Source organism: Ammospiza nelsoni, chromosome 8, assembly GCF_027579445.1.
Source record: "Ammospiza nelsoni isolate bAmmNel1 chromosome 8, bAmmNel1.pri, whole genome shotgun sequence".
NCBI classification, from domain to species: domain Eukaryota; kingdom Metazoa; phylum Chordata; class Aves; order Passeriformes; family Passerellidae; genus Ammospiza; species Ammospiza nelsoni.
The window spans coordinates 18,638,911-18,650,475 of record NC_080640.1 but is presented as its reverse complement, the minus strand read 5'-3'; the positions used below and the strand labels follow the sequence as shown (position 1 = coordinate 18,650,475).

Here is an 11,565-nt window from a genome sequence, read left to right as displayed (position 1 = left end):
GGAAGTGAGCAGTTAAAGCCAACTAAAGTTGGAAGTTGCTGCTGGCTGTGCCTGTTTCTGTTCTGGCAAGTCCCATTGCAAAGTGCCTTGTGCCCCTCAGACTGCTGAGCACACTGTGAGATAAGCTTATGGATTCTCTGCTTCAGCTTCCCAAGATAGGCTGTAGCCTGTCCTGTGTTTTAAGGTACTTGACCACATGTCGTGGTCACACACCAACGGGGACAACAGGGACAGCCTGATCCCTTGAAAGGGTCCTGTCTTTCTTTTGCAGAGGCATGAAGATACTGGGCTCTGCTCACCTAGAAGAGTCAGGGAGGGTGTCCTATGTCTCTCCAGGTCAAGTAGTAACTCAAGCATTTTCTGTATTGTGACTTAGATTGCAAGGCTCTCCCACATTCAGGATATGCTTTTATATATAGACATAGCAAAGATTCAAAAGTACTCAGTATTAATTCTAGTCTGCTGCCACTATTTAAATAACAAACACAAGTGCAAAATGGGCAGCTGTTGCAGGAGCCACCTGAGGCAGTTGCAGAATCCCAGCCCGGAGATCTGACTTCTCAGATTTAAGTAAGGGATCCTTGCTGCTGCACTCTGATCACTTCCATGGACAAAGTTACCACACAGGAGCACACCATAAACCCAGTAGGATCTTCCTTGCTTTCCCCTTCCTTTCAAATAAGATTTCAAAGAGCTCACAGTTCCGTTTCATTTTTGCACAAGAACTGTTAGCCCTAAAGTTTCTAAATTTAGGTTCACAGCCTTTTTTGAAAGATATCTGAAACCCTTCTAACACATGAAGTGCTTCAGAAACAGATTTGTCAAACCCAAGGCTCTTTCTAGACACCTTCATTTTCACTGCAAATATGGAACAAAGTGGTGTTCAAATCTTGATCAGTGGGTTTCCACATTTCTTTGCATTTCAGCTCTGATGCAGCATTTTAGCACAATTCCATTCTCCTGAGTGATGAGTTCTGTTTTTACATGGTTTGAGGCTCTTCTTCACAAAGATTGACTGGGACTCTTCCTACAGTGTTACAACTCCTCTTACAAACTCATTAAAAAACACTAGATAAGCTCAGCCCTTACAGCAAAGTTGTAGGAATGCATTTGCTGTGTCTTACCAGCCTCTTCACAGCTATGTCTCTTTTTGAGTCTGTTCTTTTAGCACTTCTCACTTTTAGCATGAGGTCCACATTCAAAAGGTAATTGATAATTTTTACTTTTGGCATTATCACAAACACTTTGTCAAAATCCTGCCAGACAAAATGCAGGATACGCAAAACCCATTTTATCCAGAGAGTACATTACCTCACACATAAGGAGACCCACACTGTACTGTCACCACCAGCTCAGGCTTACTCCTCTCAACCCTTTCCCTGGGCAGGCAGGAATTGTTCCCTGCACCACCTGGGAAACCAGGCCCTTAAAATGTGAGCAGCTGCTATTCCTGGTCTGGCTGAGGGTTAGTGTGGGGCAGGACAGCTGTTCCTTACTCACAGCTCCCCCTTGCCTAAAGACCCCTCAGATTTACTACATGGAAACTCACAGCAGAAGTCAGCTGCTGTCCCTCTTTACCTTCGTGCAGTGCCAGTGAGAAACAAGGTTGTTCTGGGAAGATGCCACATATCTTACAGCCCTCCTGAGGTTACAGGCAGTTGGGATAGGCAGATGGCCCTCCTGAAATATGTTAATAAGGACTGGGAGTAGGGAGGAATGATACAATGCAGCAATTAACAAATGACAGAGAGGAGCAGCAGAGCCTACAGAAATTCCCAAGCTACATAGATAATCTAAGGGGCATAAGCTTAATAGCTGAGAACATATGGAATATGCTAATTGCATATTACTCCACTAGAATGGGGAGGAAAAACCCTCCTTGTTCATGGAACTGCCTCTGTCCCACCTCAGTGCTCAAAAAGGAACTCTAGAGTTGCAAAGCTCAGCACGGTGTCCTTGCTCTGCCATCCAGGCAGTGGCAATTCTGGAACCAGCTGACTCTCTCACAAACCCCAGCAGGGCTGCTATATCAACACTTAATACAGTATCTTATACCTTTTCTGCAAGGGACCATCCAGGTTGCAAGAGGCTGACAGTTTGTCTATCCCCATGAACCTCCTGCCCTCTTTATGGACTGGTGTTCCTTGGATCCCTCATCCCAGTTAACACGATGTCAGGACACCTCCCTCACCCTGAGGACCATGGGATCTGCCTGACCTCATCACTTCCTCTCAATGTGCAAATCCTCTCCTTCCTCTGCAGATGTAGCTGTGCAGCTGCACTTAAGGAGAGGAGGGAGGCAGAGGGAAAGCCATGTGCTTTCAGGCTTCCCCTCCCCAAACCACTGCTCGAGGCTGTGCAGGTAACAGTGCTAAAGAGGAGGGGAGAGCAAAGGCAAGGGACACGATAAGCCACAGGCAAGGCAAACACAAGGAGTACAGCTGCATCAGTGGCTGCTCTTTAGGCATCAGTTTGGCCTGCACACTTGTGACAACTGCAAATCAGTGAGAGACTGAAAACTGCTGCAAAATTCCTAAGCCCAGGAAGCAAAGGTAGAATCCTGATAGAGGCTTGTGCAACATCAGGCAAGTTCAAATTAGTCCCTGAAATAATACCTCTGACTTCCACCACAGCTTGACTTGGTGCAGGGCTGCAAGAATGCTGCTCAATGGAATGGTTTGAATTAATTTACATCTGATTTCTCTGGAGTACATCAACTGCTTATATACGACCATGAATTTAATAATTCATAATCCTGAAAACAGTTTTGGGATAAAATAAACCATCAACTTGCTGGCATAAGGAAATACTGGTTTAGACAATCCCACTATTAGAATCAGTTCTCTTTTAATACAGCACTTCCAAAGCAAGAAGGTAAACATGAGAGCAAAGTAAGAGGCAAGCCAGGCTCTAGAGAGACCTCGGTTTATCTGTAGGAATGGTACTTGGTGAGTTATTTTGGGATGCTCAGGAGTAAAGTAGACATGATCTATGACACACTATCCAAGACAGCTGTGCTCTCACAGCTGGGATCAAGTCACCAGCCCAAGACATCTCCTGTCCTCTCCCAACCACAAGGATAACTGTTTCCCATGACAAAGGAACCTGCTGTCCCAGCACCAGACCCCACAGCTCTAACAGTGCTGCATTTTCCTAAGCCTGCCTTGTTGGCAGGTGGCCTTTGAGACAGCATCAGAACAACCCAGCACAGCAGTGCCAGCAAAATTGACTGGGAGGTTTGTTTCAGCAATGTCTAAAAATGCTGGGAATTGCAAGCCTGATACCTTGAAGCTTCAGGATTTAATGAGCACACCCTGAGTGGTGATCTTCCCCCCCACCCCCCTGCTCTGTACAGCCTTCTGGTGTTTTATTCAGTTATTTCAAACTCTCCTCTGATGTTAAAGCCTTTGAGACAACTTCATTTATCTCCCTAATAATCTCAAAGTCTACTCTCTATTTTCAGATCTCAGTTCCTCTGACACATTCTTGCCATTTCCTAGAATGCACTTTAAAGAGTATTCCTCAAGTTTGCCATCACTCGACCCTGCCTGAGCAATATTACATTTCTAATTATTCTACTCTGTACAATGCACTGAATTTGCTTCATATTTCCTTTGTCCAGAGCTCTTTTGATTTCTGTTTTTTTTTTAAAAAAAAACCTCCTCTGCCTCCTTTCTCCATCTAGCCAAGATGAATTTTCCTCTGTTCCATTCTTGTTCTATATCGAGATATTCTTGCCTGATTTTATGTTATACATCCATCCCAAGGCAGTGAAAAATCATCCTCTTCTGGTGTATTGTGGTACACAATACTATGCCAAAATGTCAGAGATCCTACACATCAGAGACTGGAGCCTAGAGGATTTACAGGAAGCGCTGGGATCACAAGGGGACATAGACTTTTATTTGCAGTGTCACTTTTGGGTACTTCTGTGGTCATTCCTATCAAGCACACATTGTCTGCAATTTGGTACATCCTAGCACAATTCTCACAGCCAGCCTGGCCCAGGGGCAAGTGAGGAAGGAAATCTGGGTTGCACAATAGACTGAAAGGAGAAGGACAAACACAGCATGAGGTGGATAAGGGATAGGGAAATCTGGAATTTGGGGGTGGATGACAGGAGACTGGTCCACAGGGGAGTGGGATAGGAGGTGTCCTGCAGCAGGGCAGGGGGCTGAGCTGCAGTGCAGGCACGAGCCAGGCTTTTGAGAGAGGACTTGGTTTTCAGAACTGGCAGCTGGATTTGCATCTTCTGACACCTTTGTAGCCGCCACAGGGCACTCATGCACCTTGCAAAATCCTTCCCTTCTGCTTCCCAAATATCTCCTTCTGCCCTGCTCCAAGAAAAAAGTCATGCTGGTCCTGCCAGCCAGTAACTACTCACCAGCCAGCTCCAGTTCCTGGGGACCAGATTAAAAATCCTGTTCCTGTTCCTCCCAGCTGTGCCATATGCTGCTGAGCCAATGCTGTTCTGTGCCTCAGAGATGGACACACGTCACACAGTGACAGTAACACTCTTTCAGATGAAAATACAGTTTACAAGAGGAAGTAAGTTAATTTATAATTAACTTGAGATGCCTGAGCCCAAGACAAGGAACACTTTTTAACTGGCAGCCAGATGGCTTTGTGGGCTCTGTTCCTTAAACCATTTATCAACTTTTCATCTCAGAGACTGCCAGTCAAACAGCAGGCCCTGGAAATTATTCTACCACCTCTCCAGGAGGGTATTTTTGTGTAGAGGTCTTGCTGGATTTCCAAACTTTATGTAAGTAGCTTAATTTACTACAGCCAGACTTTCTTTACTAAGGGAATGTAGGACGGAGACTTTTTTTTTGCATGGAAGACACCTCTTCAGGGTTGCATATTTAAGATTTCCTTCCCTTCCTTACCTAAAAGAAAATGAAAAGCTTTTCTTTGAGCCCCCTTGTGTCTGTTCCAGGTCTTTGCTCTTTGGTGTGTATGCCTTTGTAGCAAGCTCTCTCACAGCCGTGCTGTCTCCTTGACCTACTGGTGCTAGAAATGTATTCTAGTGAAACCGCTAAAGATTTCCTCTTCTGTGCACAAAATTAATATTCTTCCTAGAGGAAAATCATAGCAATGAGCATCTTCTGCTCTGCACCTCTACATAGCTGCATGTGAAAAATGCTGACTTCAGATATGAAGCATTTGATGCCCCATGCAGTGTTGATTCCAGAAGGTCAGATTTTAAGGCCCATGGAAATCTTCTCTCCCCACCTCCATGGCAGAAGCCAGAAACTTCTTCCCATGATTCCTGTACTTGAGGTCAAAGCACCTGCATCGAAGGAATTGCCCAATTATTCCAATGGTTACAATACCTTTATCATTAGGGATCATTTTGTCATCAAATCTGCACTTGTCTGCTACACTGAAGAGCCATCAAGTTCTGTGTTTTGAACATCATCTTACTCAATTTTTCTCTCCATGCTTGTTCAAAAAAAATGGATACTATAAGGGGTTTGGGTTTTTCTTTTTTTTTATAGAAACACTTTATTGCTGCAGTCAATAACCCTGTGTATCACACACAAATAACCAATTACAGTTTAAGAAACTAAAAATAATTCTGCAAGTAGTAATACTGAGAAAATGAACATACATGAAAGGATACAAAACTATACATTAAGTTACTAGAAATTTAATAACTAAAAATTCTGCAGAAGTATGAAGTGTCTTGTATAAACGTTATACAACACATGCCAGTGTAAAGTTCTTCAACATTATACAATCACCTATCTACAAATGTTTTACCTAAATACAAGATTAGCTGCAATTTTTTTAACAGTTATCTTCTATACAAAGACAAGTGCTTTCAGTACTTCATTGGAATTTACAGACACCGCAATATCTCAAAACTAAAAAATAATCACAAAATAAAAGGTCCCACTTAGAAATTTTCTTAGTGTATCTAATACAACACTAAGGAAATCCAGCCAGCAATATCCTTGCTTTTGTATTTACCCTTTTTGACCCATATCTGAGAGGGACCCGACCCAGAGTCACTGACCTCCCCCCTTTCATTGCTGGCCAGTCTCCAGAGCAGACCACACCAGAAATCTGTATCTTAACACACATCAGCTTTAGGAGAAATGTGGACCTGGTTCCTACTTTGCAATAGATACACATTCTGCCACACACAGGGCAGAAGCAACCAGCTCCTGTGCACGGTGACATCCATGCATCACTTCCAAGGTTTCCCACCATGGAGTGGCAGGCCAAGCAGCCCCCCTCCTTACAGCACCAAGCGGGCCTCGTGCTCTATCAGTACAGAGGCTTGGCTTGAACAGAGTTATGACTGCTTGCCAGCAACTCCCAGGTAGAGCATAGAGGCCCAGCTCTTCTCTAACCCTTCACAGGCTCATTCAGTCTTCACTGAATGCCTCCTTGCTGAAGCAAAGCCAATCTCAGTGACACTCAACCAGAGGGAGCTGTCCCAGGGTCTGGCCATCTCTTCAGAGCACATTTTAAACACCACCCTCACTCCCAAAACACAGGCTTACAGTTGAAAAAAGTCCTGAGAATCCACAGGAATTTAGTATCTCATCAGCTCTTACACAGGATCAACCTTCTGCAGCACACACCTGTATTTCTAACATCATGCAAGCTCATGACCTGGCAGATTCAAATGTGACACAGCAGGGGAATTTCCTTGGCCCAGATGGTGTCTTTTTGGACAGGAGTGCTGTCAATAGAATGGGGTCAGTTATCTGGGGCATTGAACATATCAGCACAGGCTCTGGCAACCTAGGGAAGGGACTATAGTACATGGCATTAAGCCTCTGCTCCCTCCTACTTAAGTTCTGGTCTCAGGAAAGTCTCACAGTAACCCAAGCTAACTTTGGCCAAGGTACAAGGACCAGGCTTCTATTTCAGTCATTTCAAAAGCTGCCAGAAGGAAGTACTGGAAAGCCTGATCTAACAGGGGGTGATTGTTCCCCTTACTGACATCTGAATGCAAAGGGCAGAGCTCACCTAAGCTGGCATCAGTGCCTCACAGCTGGAAGCTGAAAAAAGTCAATAGCATTTTCTTGAGGAGAAAGAAGAAAAAAGCACCATTCAGCCTTCTCAAACATTTCATGGCACCATGCAGAAGCAGAGAACTGCATCTCCAGAAGCCCAACATTAACACCAAGGAAGAATCAACATGAGAAGTGTCACCAGCATAAATGAAACTCCCAACAGATGGATCTCTTCTGCAGTCTTTCCTGGTATGAGCATTCCTAAGCCGTATAAAGAGTTTAAATAATTTGTCTTAATTTTCATTCCAAAAAGATCTGTTGGGAGAGGGAATTGTTAGCAGCAACACTGGCTAAAACATTTTCATTCACAAGTATTTTTCCCCAAGTGATTTTGCTGGAGATGATTTTTCTTCACAAGTTGAGATACTCAGGGGCACAGCAAAAACCTTCAGTACCCTGAATACACTGAACAATACCTGGCACACTCCACATGCAGCTTCCAAAACACTTAATGAGATTTTGCAATGTTTCACCTAGAAACATTTCATGTACAGCAGTGGCTGAAGCAGAACCAGCAAGTTGTGGTGGGCTGAATCGGCCATGTCAGAACATTGCTCACACCAGAGCTGCTTAGGTGAGCTGGGAACAGCCACGTTTCATCCAGGACTTGTCCATCTTCATTGTATCAGCCATGCCAGAATACTGCTCACAGCAGAGCTGCTCAGGTGAGCTGGGAACAGCCAGGTTTCATCCAGGACTTGTCCATCTTCCTTTCTCCGCCGGCCGCACACAGGGTGAGCACACGCACAGCATCGCTCGGCAGCTGAGCCTGTGCCTCTCGCAGCTGTAACGTGAGCGTCTCACAGACAGGCAGGCCTGTGCACCTGGGCATTTCTGAAGGACATCATGAAGGTGTGCAAGACCAGATACTTAACCCACATGAGTTTATCTAGTGAATCTTTCACAGAACAGAACAGAAAACAAAACGAGACAGTGTATTATCTGGGTTCTCAAAATAGAAGAGGATTACCCACAGTAGAGTTCAGGAAAGGTCTTGAGTAATTGCACTTTGAATTATGGCAGGCACAGGCAACAAACTCTGCATGTGTATGGTCACAAAGACTGCCCTGATACTAGCAGGGTATGCAGGGTTTGTCTGCCTGTACCACTTAAACGTGGGACATCCTGACAGCTAGTACAGTACACAAATCCATGCCAGTGCAGCTTTACCAGGACTGCCCAGAGGTCTGGATGTTTTAACACATCTCAAGAACAAGGTACCATGTTGTTCATGGAGATCACAGACAGTAAGCTTCAAGCATGAAGTGACAGAGGCACATGTGCTTTTCCTCTAACAGCTTCTAGAAACCACTGGGATGAGTGTTCTCTTACCAGAGTCCCTTCTCTGCCTTCTATTAAAATATTGATTTAGAAATAAATTAATACTACATTTTAAGGAAAAAATCCCTGATCTCTTACTGTTATATTTTAAGAAGTCTTAAAGCAGCTGCTTTTACTATGAAAAAATGTACCCAAAGTTGTACTTCAAAAAATACTAAGTGAAACTTGAACTAGAGCTAAGAATTTAGTTCACTATCTCAACAAGTAAACAGAAACTTTTACCTGAGAAGTCCAGGCAACTCCTACTAAAACCAGCCATATTATCATCATTGACTTGACAGAGATGTAGACAGGGCTCAAGTAGGGAAAGTCAGCTTTCAAATGCAGAGGCCTCATGTGCTGACTTTTCATGGGGCTTTGTTTCTGCTCTAGTCACACTGAGACTTTGGTTAAATGAGGGCTTAAAGCTGGACAGTGGTGCAGTGAAACAGACTAGACAAACAAATCAACTGCAGACACCCCAGGCTTTGGGCAACTAAAAGCCTTGCAAACAGATTTTAAAGCTGTCCCTCTCTTTGCATGAAAGCTGACTGATTAAAAAGCCAGTCCCAAATGCAAAAGCACAGATATATACTATTCTCTGACCACACAGTGCATCACATCAAGCAGGTATTTCTAAATTTATCCACTTAATGTGATATTTACTTCCTAGACTTGTATGTCAGCATCTCCTCTGACAACATCAAATTCTTGGGTAATTCACACATGACACAGCATTAAAGAAAGAAAACCAGTTTCAGCTGTATTGATTAAGTTTCCTTTTTTCTGTAACAGTTCACATTTTTATCAATATCAATATAGCAACAAACCCTTTGCCAATGGTTTGGAATGAAAGCTACTTCAGGTATATATGAGCAGGTATGTTGATGGTCTGACCTGTTGGGGAAAAAAAAAATCAAAACCAATCCCCAAAACAGAACACTGAAACCACTGAAAACAAACATTGTACACATCCACTACTCCTCATACACAAGTCACAAGTGCAATATCCTTTGAAGAAAATTGCTCCTCAGAGTAATCCCAAATAGGCAGAATTTTTTAGTGTTACGTTTAGTGAGATAACGTGGGCGTGTGTGGGAAATCACAGGCTGAAATTTAATTTTTTTTTTCATAAGGCAAGAGGTTTATGTTTCAGAAGAATAAATGGGGTAAAGAATTAAGAAATGTTTCAAAAATGACACATTCTTTCAAGTTTCATTCTCATTTGACATACATATCACAAAATAAAGATTTTTAAAAGTGCTATATGCTTTGTAAGTCTCATCGCAATATGTAAAGCAAAATTTTACACCTGCTGCTTGAGACACAATGTTAGTGGCAGTGTTAGTGGTAGATTAGACTCCCTCTCATTTCTCTCACTGTCTGGGACAACCTCCTTCATCACACATAAAGAACAGACCAACCAACCAACCCCACAATACACATCCTCCAGAATCCCCTCAGAATCATCTTCTAAAGTAACAGACTCCATGAAGTTGGTGACAGCTCGCTAGCGGCTTCCTTGGTACCAAACCCAAGGCTCATTCTACCCTGTGAATACCTCATCCTCTGGCTCTTTGATCAGCCAGTATGAGACACAAAATGTTGAGAGGTATGCAACCATGATGACGTTGACAGATATGCCTAAGGGATTTTTAAAAATTCCAACAAAAAAACAAATGTAAAAAATTCATCCGCCAGCCCTCAGCTGTTTGCTGATGTTAAAAAGGTAGAGCAGTTTGCAGTAAACAATGATATTCAAATCTTCAAGGACATATGGAAATACCCCTTCCAGCTAGCAATCAGACATGAAGGATTTCTGCAGCACAGTCTTCTGGCTCTGTGTAATGTGAAGAGTTTGTGTCTGAATGGTGAACTCCAAACATTTCTTTACTTTCAAAGTTTGGCTCCATTAGTGCAGGTTTTTCAAAAATATTCTTTTTGCTAGTTTCTGGACAGTTTTGTACATATATTACTCGGTTATAAGCTTTAAGTCTCTTCCACAGCTGTACGTACACCTTGCATTGTACATACATGAACAGAAGTCCTCCAGTGAAACCAATAGCCACAACTACCAGTTTAGTCCAAAATGGCCACTCTAGAATACCTGGAAGTAAAAAAATAAAAAGAAGAATTAAATTCATCTCAGAAACTGCCAGTCAAACAGCAGGTCCTGGAAATTATCCTATCACCTCTCCAGGAGGGTGTTTTTATAGAGGTCATGCTGGGTTTCCAAACTTTATGTAAGTAGCTTAATTTACTACAGCCAAACTTTCTTAAGCTGGACTACACTGGATCTTTCAAAAATGTACTGTAAGGAAACTGTCACAGAGTTTGGGTCATGCCAGCTATTCTTATTTTGCAATTTTTCCTGTCTGGCTTTTTTTTTCTTCTTCAAGTCAAACACACAGACTTCTGCTTCATGTATCACATTCTTCCCCACCAGAGAAAAAACCAAAACAAGTGATTTTCTGTGTTTGAGCCTTGATGCAGTACAATCACAGAGTCAAGGCAACCACCATTAATATACTTAGGTCCTTTTACACCTGTTTTTAAACAAAGACTGGATCCAGTTATGAAAGGGATTCTATGGCATGGTTTCCTCTTCATAGCAGAGATTCAACCCAGTGACACAACAAATCTGTTCCACTCTGTGATCACACAGCACATGGAGATATAAAGGAATTATTGTTACCATATAGCTTGACATGTTTGTTATGCAGACGAGGAAAATTTTATCTGCATCACACTCAGTAACTTGTATCTGAACTTGAGCATCTCTGATACAAACTGCAAGTGCTGGAGATGCTGAAGCATTCCAAGCTTACCCTCTGCCCTTAAAAACTATCACCATCACTTTGCCCAAATTTGTCTAACTTGAACATTTAGACAGGGGATCTTGTTACATTTCTATCAACCACTTTTAAATTAAAAACTATTCATTTAATACATATTCTTACATAGCTCCTGTATTCATCCAGCCTCTTTAAAATAAGTGCCATCACAAGATGGATATGAAACTATGCTGAATCAATCATTATCAGGTTTTTCAGAGAATAAAATCATATCTTTCCAACTCTTCAAAATCTTAACCAAGATACAGGGCTGGTGTGGTTTTGGAAAGGCATGGCAGTGAGGGAAGAATTAAAATATTTTAGTCCCAAAATACAAAGGGCATTGCAGCTCTATTACTGATGAAATCTCACTTGTG

The 11,565-nt window shown here is 42.6% G+C and overlaps 1 protein-coding gene across 2 annotated transcripts in view; it reads right to left on the bottom strand.

Moving 5' to 3' along the window:
• Positions 1-5,476: 5,476 nt before the first annotated feature.
• Positions 5,477-11,565, bottom strand: part of MARCHF8 (membrane associated ring-CH-type finger 8) — an 88,130-nt gene continuing 82,041 nt past the window's right edge. For both annotated transcript variants that reach the window (XM_059477332.1, XM_059477333.1), the window contains one exon: positions 5,477-10,461. In XM_059477332.1, coding sequence (XP_059333315.1) covers positions 10,157-10,461 — 305 coding nt within the window. In that variant the 3' untranslated portion in view covers positions 5,477-10,156. The remainder of the gene's footprint in view (positions 10,462-11,565) is intronic.